Genomic DNA, 15,525 nt, shown 5'->3' with positions numbered 1-15,525 from the left:
CCGGTAGAATGGCCAATTACGATGAGCCCGCTGCAATTAAACGTGTAAAAGTTAATTATTGAATTTCTGTTAGCGACTAATTATCTCCTATCACCCATCCCACCATGTTCGCCTCCACACACGGCATGTTTCCGAAGGAACCATCCTATCATTTAAGAAAATGCTGTTTTTCAATATTACTACAATCCTCCGTATATAGAAACACCATCTCCGAACAGCCGTCATAGCACTGCCCGTCAAAGCGTTTATTCGATTTACCCGAGCGCCAAATAACTATCGCACTGATTAGTTACATCCCCAAATCTGTCTTACTGCGGTGCTCATTAGCTCAGCTCTTCGAGTGATTCCTCTAGCGCCCTGAGAGGAGAAGTCAATTTACATTCCACCGTGTATCAATCGAGCCGAGAAGCTTAGATGCACGGTGTTGCCTATTCCTTCCAAGCAACGTGGCGCGCTCTTTCGCATGCGATGACCGAGGAACCCTGCAAGACAGCGAGGCAGGCAAGCAAGATGGGGGCCACTCGGCGCCCACCGGTAAAGGAACAGTGTGCGTATGCCGGGTAATAGAAGGATTCCGGCGAGAAAGAGCCAATAACCTGACGACAGCGGCATGGCCCCTCGTGTTCTCGGGTAGCTGGCGCGCGAACTCAGGGGAGAAAGGCTGGCGTCACCGGCGTCGTACAGTCGTCCCAGTAGTAGCTCGGGTTGCGCTAACGCCTCGTCTCGGTTCGGCTCAACGTGGCGCGGCGTCAGCTAGTGGCGGCATCGCGAGAATTGCCTCGGCTGCATGAATAATTCACCGGCGGTCGCCCCCCTAACCGGCGCCCGGCCGCGGCCACCCCCATATGCCCCCTCTTCCATTGAGTGCGTCATATACACGCGCGCTGACTGTCGGCGCCGCCGCTTGCGAGCGACCGACAAAGCGAGCGAGGAACGAATCAACGACTTCGGGCCAGCCGTCGTCGACGTCGCTTACGAGGGCGCATTCAAGCGGGAGCGCCTCGCGGCTGTGTGCCTCTCCCGCAGGAAACACCCAACCGAGCGAGAGAGCAGCTTCGCGTCTTGAACCTGGCGCCCGTTGGAAGAGGCAAAAGCAAAAATAACTACGCGGTTAGCCGAGCAAACGAAAACGCTGCGCCCACTACCTCTCTGTCTCTCCTGCCCGCGTACTCGTCGGCTAGATGCAGCTTCCTTCGGCCCGGCGTTTCTGCCTGCATACGGAGGGGGGCCAAAGAAAAGCAGCAGTGGAGACGCACGTGGCGCATAAACGAAAACAAGAGCGTGCTGCGAAGCAGAAGAGCCCAGTGGTAGAGGGACCGACCGCACATACTATACTCTTGCCGTGCCGTTTTCGTAGTCCGCTTCATAAAGGAAGTCGCCCTTTTTTTTTTTTTTTTTTTTTTTGGATTTCGCGATGTGCAATGCGCCTGCCGCTGATGTGACTGCGAAGCCGTCATGCTTTTTGTTGTTGTTGTTTTTTCAGGGCGTCTAAACGCGGCGCCGAGCTATTTGGCGAGTTGACTCCGATATGAAATTCGGAAAAGGCGCCCTCAGTCGCGGCGTGAGAATCGGGATCTTGTATTTGGCGTGCGTGTGTGTGCGCGCGCGCGAAGGAGCGAATGCGCGTTGCTCTCGAAGACGTGGCGGCTGCGGCGGCGCGAGCGAGTTTTGTGTTTAAGCTTTATCTCCGAGGCGCGGCATGTATTATTCATGGTTAGGTATGAGGAGCTTTGGGAGCTCGGCCCTTGGAAAGCGTGCGGTCGTTCTTCGCTGTTCCTTTTGAGGATGCTTCGCGGCGTGTCAGCGGAGGCATGCGGAAAAGCCAACGCGTTAGAACGAAGGATACATTGCATTTCTGATATGCGGCTACGCGTTGCGGAGAAGAAATAGGTGTGTGGTCAGAAAAGTTGAATCGACAAATCATTTATTGACATAACAAAAAAAAATAGAAAAAGAAAGCGCGAAAACTGGTTGCTTTCAAAGGCTTGCTTTAACTTATCCGAGTTGCGCAAGTGCATTCAGTAATAAAGACAGTACTTGATTTTGGGGCTCTTATCCCCATTGCATTCATCATTTTTCAGAGAACGTTGTCATAGAAATTATAGCACTTCCAGAAACTAGAAGGCTTGAATTCTTGTCATGATGAGTGTCTGCGCGGATGGCTTCAGTGAAATTACTGAAGGACGTCAGAAATTCGTGACAGGTTTCGAGTGTTGTTGAATGCTTTACCGCTTGTTCTGGGACACTTCCGCATTTGTAGGCATTGCGCAACGGAGTCTAGAACGCAGAGAACCACCAAACTTATCTAAATGTTGACTTTTTCTAACCCTAACGTGACACTGGCACGGAAGGTCGACGCTGACTTGCCTCCGGACATCTAGACATACGCGTCTGTTCAGGACATCTACTCATACGCAGCAGAGAGGACCGTCATACGCACCAGTTTGCGGCAATGCAGTGGACAAAAAAGCCAGTATATGTAGAATACTGTCCTCGTGACGAGAGTGTGCGACACACCTGTACGGTTTCAAGGGGGTTCTTTATACGGGTACGCCGTAGTGTATTGTGTCAACCAAAAATCTCCGGGTGCCAGTGATTCTAATTTGCCTAGCTCAATTATTTCGAACAGCAGTTCCCAGTATGTTCCCAACAGTTTCCAGACTTCCCAGTATGTTCTCTTGAGGACGTTGTGGTTCCCTAAGCGATTGTTAAACTTTCAGCGTTCTGGCAGAGAGAGTTCACAAAGTTTCGAAATTTGCTTTAGTTGCGGAGTTACACAGCTGGAAACTTAATCAGTGAAGTTTGTTTCCTAATCCTCAAATCGATGATTCTTTTGCTATATCTATAAATATATTGTACATTCAGGCAGTCACCATAATTTGAGGATCTTTCAGCAAAAAAAAAAAACTTGTTGTGCACTGTTTGTTGATTGTCTAATGAGACCGTGGCCGGTATAGCGTATAACATATAACGGTATAACACCAACAAGCCCAGCAAAAAAAAATCTTCTTCCGGTATAACGTGAGCATTCATTTGGCTCGATCTTTTTCCTTTCTTATCCTCCACTGTTCATGTCAAGCCGATCTCATTAATAACGTGCTCGGAGCACCGCTCTGGGACCAATGATGAAACATGAAAAGCAATAGCTATAAATTCTTAAATTATACCGACCCATTTGTGCATTTGCCCTAGTGGTTTCAATGGGACAAACCTGAGCTGAATCTCCTGGTGGCTGTAGGCATCAAAAAGGCAGCAGGGAAGCGTCAATTAACGTGTATCCCGTCGGCCCTTTCCCTAAAGTACAACGAGAGCGCGTTGCATAGCTGTGCGGGCCGCCGATAGTAATGGATAGTTTTGTTTCAGGAGTGCTGAAGGTCCAAGTCGCACTATGACGAAGGCATACAGCCAACGGTGCACGATTCGCGATGTATTGAGATCCCACACATGACGCTGTGGGTCGTCTTGCCTTTGTCCTGCGTTGCTGTGCTCACGGTTCAATACTGAGATCGTTGTGCGAGTAGTAAACTTTATTCACGCATATACATATACAGTTTTCTTCGCCACAGTTTTAAGATTACTATGGCTCGCAGCAAAGCGAAATGACTTTGAGAGACGGGATAAGTTTCTTGGAATTATATACGGTTCTGTTTTATTCTCCTCATTGAAAAATATTACCTGGAGTGAAAGGGACTTACTGTTGCTTGGAGGATGTCCGGTGGATACATAACTGAACTCTTAGAAGAGCTCAGATATTCTCTGTGAACTCTGACCGAAATGCCGTAAGCAGAAAATCGTACTTAGGCTGTTAAAGTAAAGGACCTGGGATGCTATGCAGGAAGGCCCGAGTTTGTCAAAGTTCGGGATCTCCGTGAGCTCTGGCGACGCCCTCAGATGAATGAGTTAATGGTGTCAAGACATAAAATTCGACCCTCGGCAGGCCTCCAATTTCATTGGATTAACCAGATTCATTCTTCGCTTATCGCCACTTGGGCGTTACCTCATGGGCGGCCGAAAACTGAGAAGTCACGTGTTCAAACCGTCGGTGCCTTCTTTCATTTGTTTATTGTTCCACCCAGTGCACTACCTGTGCAAGTAAGTTATAGAAAAATAATGTTGTCTCTTAGCGTATTGAAAAGAAAAGAAAGGGCCCGCGTGAGAATGCGCCACGTATCTTCACTGTTCGCATTCGACGGTGGATAGACAGATGAGGCACGCCCGTTATGCGCTCCAGAAAGACGCGGAAAGCGGCTTGCACCGAGTGTCAAGATAGACAGCGAGACAGTCACAGTATTGTGATATAGCACTGATAACAATAAGTGGTGCTGGCGCGTAACACTTCCCAGTCTTCTGTGTTTGAAACAAGGAAGCGGTGTGCGCAAAGTGCACTCGTGTTGACAAACGGGACTTTATTGTCTGCTGCTATCGCGTGCTCCGCACAATCTTCGTTCACTCATTACAGTCGAGCAAGCGCAGGCGAGCGAGAAACTCGGGGCATCCTGCATAGTATACCCCTGAACCACAATTATATGGGGTTATCACGGTTAACGGAATGCTCACGGTTAGGTTTACTGTGTCACTTTTTGATTGGCGAATTTTTGGCTTACTTTTTTTAGCCTCTTTTCAACTCAGTAACCCTCGGGGTGGAAACGAAGAGCGCGAAACCTTCGCGAGAGTCCAGAAACTATAACCGGAAATAGCGGCATAACGCACAGCTTATAGTCGCTGGTGTACTCGAAAGGGTTGATGGAATAGCGGGGTGGAAATGAGATCGCGAAGGAAGGAAGCCGGTGGGGAAGGGTTTGGGGGTGGCCGTGATGACGGCCTAATTGCCGTCGCCACCACATTGCCGTCAGAACGGCGTTGCTTGCGTGCGTGTGAGCGCGCGCTTTCGCCGGCAAAACGCCGCTGCGCACCCGCGCCACGCCTGGGCGGTTTCTTCCCGCACGAGGCGCGAGAGGAAAGGGACCGGAGGCCACATCGACGACGGAACGGGAAGGAGGAGAAGGGGGGGGGGGGGGGAGCGGGATTAGCAGGAGAGAGAGGGTCCGCGCGGGAGCACCACCGCGTGCGTCTGTGCGCTTCGCGTTGCGTTCCGACATATTAATTCGCTAAAGGCGCGCATTACGGCGTCGGCGGAGGCTCATTTCGGAAGGAGGTCCGCTTAATTAACGAGTTCGCGCGGTCCGCGAACACGCCGTCGCAGCGGCAGCCGCCGGAGGGGGATGATGACGACGGCTGCAGCCGCGGGGCCTGGCTTTGAGTGTCTCCTGCCCCTCCTCCTACTCTTAGCTTTCACCCTCTCTCCTCCGACTATATTTACTCGTTCACCGTTCCTAACTTGTGCCTACGCAACGAACGCGGCGTGCGTGCTTGCATTATAGCTCACGCTCATCCGACCTTTAGGCCGATATCTTGTAACCGCGTTTTCGAATCGTGACGACGTTCAACGTCCCACGGCAGTTCTCAGGATATAAGCGACGCCACATTGAGGAGGAGGGTGGGTTGCTCTGTATTAATTTCGACCACCTGGGGGTTCTTTCATGTGCACCGTACATTGTGCACTGTAGACAAGCCTATTTGTCTTCTGACGCCATCGGAGTGCGGCCACTGTAACCGAGAATCGAACCCTCGTCGTAAGGCTCAGCAGTACGCCATGTTTTTGGCATCGCGATTCACAGAGCTCCGTGCGTGTGCGGGAGTGCACGCGCGCCTGTGTGCCTTGTTTCTGTATTACAGCATGAAGAGCAGCGTTGCCCAACAATCCAGTAGTAGTCGTGATAGGAAAGTTGAACGACGCTGGCGGCAAGAAATGATCGAATCGATAGAAAAGAGGGGAAAACAAGAGCAGTCACTCTCTGAAATTTATTATGGAAGCGCGCACCTCAGAATATCTTCTGTAATCAATACAGCGGGCAATAGAGCGAGTCTTATTGCCAGTAATGTTGCCCTAGCGCCTCACTTTGGGTGAAATTCATCGTTTTTCCGAGCGGGTGATGTGGAAATGTAGTTAAACTGCAATGTATTTCCGAAAAATAGCGGGGGACGTCAAGTTCTATCGTCTTGAATTGATCGCCCTAATTAAATTAACCCCTTAAGGGGGGAGGGGGGGGGGGGTTCGCCTGAGTGGCGGCTTTCTCCTCAAGGCTATCTGAAACCACTCGTGACTCGCGCTCATACCACCCATAGCTCTGTACAATCAATCGCCCTGTGCAATCAATCACTGCCTTCAATAGCGAGAGGCAAATGAAGTCATTAGAGTGAAAGAAACTGCTGTCTTGATTCGGCTGTGGCTGCATCGAACTGCGCCTGCATTATTCTGCAGGTCCAGACGATGACATTTGGATAGACTTAAGCAAAGTAGCGTTACTATATGTTAGATGTACGACGAACTGACTTTTTTAATACAATGTCTTCTTCATTTACTTCATTCGGATTTGACGTATCTGCAATGTGGCTATCTTGTAATCACTTCCAGAAAGAAACGGTTGGTTAGGTGACTTGTAATTGCCGTATGAACATGAAAATGGCATCAAATGATATCTCTCCATGTCGAGAACTCGTAGCAATACTCAGCAACTAAGGATATAATCAAAAAAAGTTGTCGCAGTTTCACCTGAAAGGCGAAGCATCAATTGCGATAGCAAATTTGTAGAGAGCTATACGGAGTAATGATATTAGCTTTATCAGCTGTATAAACTTGCAGATGCAGCAGCACCGGCAACACGCAGAACTGTTGCCGATGCCGTCGGCGTTTTGCCCGCGTTCACTCAAAATGCGTGCGGCCTTGGTGACAGTTTCCGGAGCCTCTGATATAAATAGGCACTTGGTGCCGCAGCTAAACGTCGCCTCCCTTCCCTCCCACCCCCCTCCCCCACGCCCTCTCGCGCGTCGGAAGAAGGCGCGTTTGCTCTACATATACTGGTGATTGGAAAGGAGGAAAGAGACGCCTACTTCTGCAGCCCTTAAGCGAGCACGGCGTAGAACGCGTGTTTGTTCTGCGCCGTGCGTTCACTCCCCGTGAAAGCGCGCGCCCCTCGCGCCCTTTCACTCGCACATACAGCGTTCGGCGCGCGGCGACGATTTCATCTCCATTGACGTCATACGGAACCTCACGGCGACGGCGACGACGACGCCGACGGCAGAAATCTGCTTTTGAGTGTCCATATAATTGCTATCGCAATAAAATTACACCATCTTCCCGTAGGGGAACCCTGAGTAGTATGCGAAGCAGCTATGGGGTCGACTCAAGTTCCCATTAGTTTTCAGTTCGTAGTTTCCGTTAGGTTGAGGTACGTAGCTACCGGCTTCGCGAGCCCGAAGTTCGGGATCGGCCTGTCACCGCTGCCGTTTCGTGGCAGCGGCTCGAGCCCTCTTCTCCGCGACGCTGTCCACGGCGCTGACACTGGCGTTGACGCTGGCGCTGTCTGTGGGACTCATCGCGGCGTTGCGGGTGGAGAATGAGAGGAGCGGAACGCGCGCGCGCGTCGTTATACCGCGAGCTACAGTGGCGCCCCCCAGCGGAGTATGCAGCGCCTACCGTCGCCCCTCTAACGTAAGCTGTTTCGCAATATCGCGCGCGGAGCCGCAGGTGTTGCCATTCGTTGCGCAATCCGAAGAGGAGAGGAGCGTCGGAGAGGAGAGGAGGAATGCAGAGAGGAGATGAGACAAGGAGAGGAGGGGGAGGAGGATGCGGATGCGCAGTGCGGGTGTGGACGCCGCACGGCGGATGTATGGAGGGAAGGATGGACACAGCCCGACCATAAGCTGCTTCGCATCTAAAAGGAGTATTACTAGCCGTAAACACCCGCAGAGTGCGTGATATTTTACTACTAGCGCCATTTGCCGCGTATGCGCCAACTTACACGCGCATGCGGGATATCCCGGATGTTTCGGCACGCCCCACGCTCTCGCCGCATGCCGAGAGTTTGTATGCTTTTGAAGGATATGTCTTGTTTGCTACTTCACACGGGTGTGGCGTATCTGAGATCTGGCTATCTTGTAGACACTTCCAGAAAAAAAAAACGGGTCACCCAAGTATCGACGCTCAAGGAGACAGTGTCGACGTAGTTGCGCTTGAAATACGGTATGAATAAGATACGAAATGACTGAATGATTAACATGAGAAATAGACAGTTAGAGACGGCATAAAGATATATAATCAACGTTTAATCATCGAAACATTTGAACCGCAATGTACGTCGACCTTGTCTTCTTTAGTGTCAACACTTTGTTGACCATTTCTATTTCTTTCCTTGGGAAAATTCAGCAAGCAGCTTAAACCGGAAAAAGGTCGGTCTTGTCTAGTTTTGTTTCTTTGGCCCGTGTTTGGAGCTGGATATACTACTATCCATACCAGCGTTGCTGTCTCCCGCTTTCCCTGGTATACGTCAGTGCTAGTACGTCTTCATTATGCTAAATCTGCTTTTTCTCTGTGTCGCACTTTGTTTAACCAATCTCTTCCATTATACTCTTTCTCAGGTGAAGATCTGGTTCCAGAACAGGCGCATGAAGTGGCGCAACTCCAAGGAGCGCGAGCTGCTGTCCAGCGGAGGCTCCCGAGAGCAGACCCTGCCGACGAAGAGCAACCCGAACCCAGACCTGAGCGATGTGTCCTCCTCTACCGCGGCCGCGGGCTCCACCAACGGTCACGGCGCTCACCCCCACCAACCGGTGACCGCCGCCGCTAGCCTCGCCGAACACCTCATGAGGGCCTCGCGGGACGAAGACGACGACCGGCGCTCTGTGGACGTAGACAGCGACGAAGACGTCGAGATCAAGGTCCTCTGAGCGGGAGATACGTGAAAACGAGCAGTTCTCCCCCCTACGTTGTCTCTGCTTTGTCAGCGGACATACCGAACTGAAAGATGGCCCGTGTACAGTGACTTGTTATGAACTATACCTTGCAATCTCCTTGGTGACATTGAACGGTGGCAAGACCCTCCCTGGCTCTGAAGCACAGTCAGCGGCGTCGACAGAAAGGTGTCGAGATGCCTTCCCACACAACTTTGTTGCGCACTGAAAGCGTACCGGAAAAAAAAGGCGACTCGTGTACCGTCGCGTGTCGCAAGTCAAGAGACTTTCATCAGAAACGCAGGTTCTTCTGTGATGTGTGACTCAAAACCGGACTCGGAACAGGCACAACGTCGCTGCATGCGTTATAAATGCGCTTTGGTGTTGAAAGAACCGTCTGAACCGGTGCCGACAGAGACGCTAGCCCCGTATCTGAAAGGACTTCATAGAAAGAGCCGATTCCTGTAGGTCTTACCGCGCACCTTATAGCTGGCCAGCCCGAATTCTCAGTGCGCGTGTGGCGTGGCTCAATTCGGTGCAACGTCAACTGGTCTAGAGACCACCACATGAGCGCTACTTTTAAGGCTGCTAGAGCCACCTCTACAAGTGATCAACAGTGATTTAATTAAAACTGAAGCACGAGTGTGTCACCAGTCTGTAAACAAAGCCAGCAAATAACGGACGTAAAATGATTCTTGCTCGGTTTTATGGGCAAGTGATTAGTTTGTGCGCAAGGTTTCGCCAGTGTACAGTCACCGACTGTCATGCGAGTAAAGACTTATGTAGTTCAGTAATGTTTGGTGCAGTTGGCCCTTGGGGGCACAGCGGATGATTCTTGCCATCTACATGAAACCGGTTAAGGTTTCGCCACACAACGGCGTTCTTTCTTGGAAGAATTCTGAGCACCTCCCCGCGTAATGGGTTCTGGGTACGTCCGTTGCGTCTATGGGGGCGTCAGAAAGAATAGAGCGTTCATCAAATGCTTTGTCATCGAGGCGGCTTGACGGTATTTATGTATACAAAAGAGTATTAGCTTTGGCTTTATTGAACGAAAGAGCGGCCAACAGCCAACGAAGAATTTATGAACTGCGTCCGGTGGCTGGCGTCAGACGCTCGATGTCAAATTTGGTGCCCACGAGTGACGTAACGTTGCACCCCCCCCCCCCCCCTAGAATCTAACGTTGCCAGAAATAGCCAATCCGCGTTAAAATGCTGAAAATCCCCTCTAAACTGAAGTTGTTGAAGTTACCTAGGCATTTGGAAACATAGAGCGGAAATCTAGTGCAACAAGCGACTTTACCTGGTCCATATTTTACTAAAGCTGGTGTATCTTATCTGAACACACTGAAAGCAAGGCAGCCAACACGTTCTTATTTTTTTTTTTTTTTTCGCTTCCTGATACTTCCTTTCACGTAGCCCAGAACTTGAAGAGAACCTCAAGAAACTGGAATACTGAAATCATGCAAATCCTTCCAAACGCAATATTCCCGACGAACATTGCATTTTGCAGTATCAAAGACGTCATGCGTTAACGGCATCTAGAAGCCGGTGAAAACACCCCCATTCCTTTCTTTCATTTGTTAGAAACATCAAACTATCAGAACTGGTTTTGGCACGTAAAACCCCAAAAAGAAGAAGAAACTTCAAACTCCTCTCGAGCTTCATCAGATCAAAACTGCTAAAGGGATACCCGTACTCTACTACGCTATCGTTGCGAAGTACTATACTGCAAGTTTAACCACGAGTACGCGAAGTTTGCTTGGGCACTTGGACCATTGTGCGACGAGGTCGGTTAACCAGAGGCTCAAAAAGAAGATCAAGAATAGAGCATGCGAATGTGACGCAGAAAAACTCTTTGACTTAATGGACAGTCAAGAAAGAAACGTGATCCCAGTGACAAATGTGAGGTGCTTCTGTAAGCCAGGTTCCTCCTCTCTTGTTGAGAGATTGCATCTGCACGACTTGTACAATAAACCCGTGAAGTTTGAACGATTGTCGTTTCTTCCTATAGCGCTGTGCTGTTTGCACGCGAACTTTGCTTTGTGTACGATAGGACAACGCAATCTTGGCGTAAGACAAAGAAAACTATATGTACGCTGTCATATACCTGGAAAATCTATCAATATTTTTGTGTCTTTTAGTAGAGCAAGCAACGAAGGAAGCGCATTGCCTTATGTAAGATAATGCTTCGATCCAAAATTTCTTTCATTTAGCGCATTGAGATTCTAGAGACACTGAGAACGACAACGTTTGCGCCCAGAGGGAAATGTGATGGCTGAATACGTTACTCCCGATAGTTGGAGCTGTGCACTAGATGTCCTTGTCAGGTCTCACCAATTCCAGTGTTTACTCATCAATCACGTGGTTCTTCAGCATACAAATCAGCGTAGTTTATTTAGAAGAAAATGGGCTTCTAAATAAAATCTTACATACCTACAAACATCTTCATCCAATGAAATACACAAAACCCATATACTATATGATTCCATAAGACCATCGGAGATTACTGGGAACGTATGTTATGGCTCATACGTCATTTTGAATAGCAGAGTGGTATCAAAAGTTAAACAAGTCTTCTTGATATGTGGTTCACATCACTAAAATAGCTTGTGATTACTTGGGGTCGTGCTGTGGTATATCTGCATACTATGAATACTTAGTGCTGCTTCGGAATATTTTGCAATGCTTCTACTCTGTACTGAGTATAACGATTCTTAGTTCAATTGCTAGTGCCTTAGGCGCCTTCAAGCAGTCATCTGTTTTGGCAGAGTTATTCATAATACCTTCTCATGCGTATAGGCGGTCATGAAGTAGAAGTTGAAAACTTAACAGTCAAAGACTGCGTTAAGTACATCCGCTATTCTGAAAGTGCAAACTGTGGCATTATTGCTATATACAAAGCACGAAAGCGTCACTTAAAATTTGTGCTAGCTTTTTTTTCGCTTCTAAGTAAACTTTGTAGCAAAGAAGAAGGTCGTTGATTGGTTCTGCAGCCTCACATCATGATTCTGAAGTTAACCTTTATTGGAAAGAGATCAGGTAAGTGCGTATGTTCTTGTTAGGCAAGATTTCAACCGCTAAGCAACTCACTGAAGCCTCTGCGGGTTAAGTTGTTTTCAGCACTGCGCCTTGTGTCAACACAGAATTAATTTTTATGTGCCAGGCAATCAGGAACACACGCACTGTCAGAAATAAAAACGAAAATTCAATCCTGAAAGAACAGAACACTTTAAGTAACTGCACCGACAAGAGCTCAGAGGGCGCGACATAAGGACCGGACAAGCGAGGCTCAAAGTGTCATTCCATATTCCACAAACTCATGAGCTCCGTCCGCATCTGACCGAGCCAAAATCCTCTAGGGTAAGAAAAGAATCATAAAGCAGCGACACTTGAAGTCACGTCACGTTCCCAGGAAGAGGGAAGATCTCAGCGCACTAGGGGAAAATAAATGCGGCAAAGTGGGGAGATTTTCAAAGATACTGACACTACGACGGGTTTAGAAGGCGGAAGATAAAACCTTGGCGACAGCTTAAAAAGGAAAGGGATGAAAAAAAGCAGAGGAATAACTTCAGAAGAGAGAAGAGCGCGTGGACGCTGGGGAGCGGCAAATAGAGAAGAGCGCGTGGACGCTGGGGAGCGGCAAATAGAGAAGTAAGAATATTCTACTTTGAGGAGCCCAATGTAAAGAGGGCACCAGATAAAGAAAGGGAAAAGGAGCAAACACAATGACAGTCGAGGGCAAGGAGAGAAACAGAAGGAGGTAAACAATCATGATCCCGACAGAAGTGAATGCAGAGGGAACACGACGGTGGGGACGAGAAACAAAAGAATAAGCAGCAAACGGACGTTACTCGCACAAAACGGTGACGACACCCCAGATTAAAGGCAAAGGCGAGGAAAGCATAAGGAAAGATAGAGAAATAGAGAGGGGGGTACGCATATGGAGAAGCCCCCTTTCTTCCCCAACACAGGTTGGGGAGAGAGAGAGGGGGGAGGCGTTAATACGAAGACGAGGTCAGAACGCGGGGCTGTTGAGAGCTGTCACCGACAGCAGCAGCAGCAGTAGTAGCACGGCTGCCCCTTCCCCTTCTGTCTTTTTCTTTTCACTTCCCCGCGCTACTCTGATCTTGAGACATTTTTTTTTGTTCTCGCGTCTTCCTTCGTTGTTTCTCTCTCTCTTTACCGTGTCCCTTCCTTCGACCCCTATTTCCCCCCTGTCGCCCTTTCTTCCCTTCAGCGGCGAGGCGCTGGCGCGAGGCGCATACGAGCGAGCGCGTCGTCGTCGACCGAGCATAACGCAAACAAGCCGCGCTCCTTCCCCGCGGCATCACGTTTCCCAATTTTTTCTATTTCTATTTCTTCGTCTTTCCGCTACCAGAGACGCGAGACCTGTGACGATTGGGGAAAAAAACGAGAAGCGTATCCTGGCTCGATGGGTCAGAAGGAACAAAAAACGTGGCCTCAGGGAGTGCAGATAGAACAGATGGTAAAATAAAACAGACACACACAACATCAAACCCGAAGCAATCGGGAAGGCAAGTACAAATATTCGGGAAACGAGGTAATGCGCCGAGGATGAAGGGGAAAAGACATAAGGCGCGATCGACGGCAGAAAGAAGAGAACGCTTCAGACTTCGGAGAGAGAGCGCAACCGGAGCGAATAGGAAACAAATCCAACGACCGGAGAGCCGCGACTGAGGAGAAAAGCGAGGTCGTGGGGATGGCGAGAACAAGACGCGCGAGACCATCTCGAAGGCATAACGAGAAGAAGAGGATGACAACGAAAGGCGGCGGCACCGGGAGGCGCGTCCTCGAAAAGGGGAGCTTCGGCGCGGCGTGCCGTTGCGGTGGTGCGTGCCGGTTAGCGCCTCTTTCCTATGAGGAGAACAAAGGCCCCGCCGGCACCATCGATGCGCGAGTGTGTGCGTTTGCGTCTTATTTATGGTGGCCGCGAAAGTGCGTTCCGCCCGGTCGCGCGCATTCCGAGCGTCATCACATATTGCGCTCACTGTCGCGTTCTTTTCCCTTTCGCGCAACCTCCTCTTAGACTGAATCCTAGGCGACGGAGCTGATTTGTTGCTTCTGCATCCGTTTTGCTTCGCACCTTTTGATAGCGCTTTTTTGTTTCCGGGCTCCAATTGTTTTTATTGTTTCACCTATACTCGCAGCGGAAGAATAGAAGGGGCACGCCGCCGTGAGTATCTCTGTCTACGATGAAAAAACTGGGAAAAAAAGAAAGAAAGAAAACAGTTTTTGCAGATGTAAAGATGTTCAGTCAGTGAGATGGACGGGGAGGGCGGATTTGTGGTAGAGGAAGGGGGAGGGGGGTTTCTGCAGCAGTGAAGGAGAAATGGGAACCTCACGTGAGGCTGACTGACATAAATGCACTGAGAGGAAGTGCACGAGGTTGAGTAAGGCTCTAAGTGAAGTTAGCAGCGGAAGATCAGCGAACACCCATGCGTTGAATTTGGCGTGAACACAAGGAAATATATATATATATGAAAAGTGAGGAGCTGCAAGTGTTGACTACGCATCAAGGGTTGGTGGGGACAAGCACGCGCGCATGATTACCGGCCTAAACGTGGTTGAGCGAGTCGAAAACAAAAGGATGCGACCTGCAGCTGTGGGAAATATCGAACGGCAGAAGGATCCGCTTGGAGCAAGCGAAAGTAGTTCTTGCACTGGCCTCTGATCACTATACACGTTTCTAACTTCTTCCTAGAAGCTAGCTTGATTTCCTTATATTTATTCTTTTAACACGAGAGCGTTAAGGGCCCCGTGTCGCAGGAAATCCGGTGTCCGCGTGGGCTCGATGGTGTCGTTGGCGGAAAGAATCATCTCGAACCACATCATCCCGAACCACCCCTACCGTATACAGGCCCTTCGCGTGCGCAAGGTGTTAGTGAACAAAATTGAATTTCTCATAGTAAAATCCGTCAAAATAATCGTAAAGTACAACTAAACCACAACCTACAGACGTGATAGCGTCGATTTGTAATCTGAATATACGAGAAAAAAGCCTGATAAGCAGCCAGGGATCTTTGAATGCTATCGCGTTCCACTCATTGGCGTGAAACTCAGGATCGTCATTTCTTCGCCGACGCTTGGTCTCCGCTTCTCTTGTTCGAACACCTGCATCTTCTCTTCGGCGACGACTGGCTTCAACTTCCCTTGCCCGTTGCTCGGGATCGGCACTCCATTTCCTAGCACGCTCACGAGCCGCTTCTCTACGGCGTTCCAATCGAGCGGCTTCTTCGGGAGTTCTAGCTGTCAGCTTCGCCATTGCGCTACGTCGAGAAAGTCCAGGGCGAGGAAGAGGCCCGCCGATGTGAGAGCGCCCCTGTTACTAGGGGGCGCTGACGTCATTACTAACATCATACCATGTGCGCTTGGCGCGGTTGCGTGCATTGGCTCCACTCCCGCTCATACATACATACATACATACATACATACATACATACATACATACATACATACATACATACATACATACATACATACATACATACATACATACATACATACATACATACATACATACATACATACATACATACATACATACACACACACACACACACACACACACACACACACACACACACACACACACACACACACACACACACACCACACACACACACACACACACACACACACACACATACATACATACATACATACATACATACATACATACATACATACATACATACATACATACATACATACATA

The 15,525-nt window shown here is 49.4% G+C and overlaps 1 protein-coding gene across 2 annotated transcripts in view; it reads left to right on the top strand.

Moving 5' to 3' along the window:
• Positions 1-10,779, top strand: part of LOC119448750 (motor neuron and pancreas homeobox protein 1-like) — a 129,032-nt gene extending 118,253 nt beyond the window's left edge. For both annotated transcript variants that reach the window (XM_049665824.1, XM_049665823.1), the window contains exon 5: positions 8,479-10,779. In XM_049665824.1, coding sequence (XP_049521781.1) covers positions 8,479-8,787 — 309 coding nt within the window. In that variant the 3' untranslated portion in view covers positions 8,788-10,779. The remainder of the gene's footprint in view (positions 1-8,478) is intronic.
• The last annotated feature ends 4,746 nt before the right edge of the window (positions 10,780-15,525 follow it).

The sequence above is a fragment of the Dermacentor silvarum genome, chromosome 4 (assembly GCF_013339745.2).
Source record: "Dermacentor silvarum isolate Dsil-2018 chromosome 4, BIME_Dsil_1.4, whole genome shotgun sequence".
In the NCBI taxonomy this organism is placed as follows: Eukaryota; Metazoa; Arthropoda; class Arachnida; order Ixodida; family Ixodidae; genus Dermacentor; species Dermacentor silvarum.
Note: the sequence above shows the minus strand (reverse complement) of the source record. Positions and strands in the feature narration are given on the sequence as shown.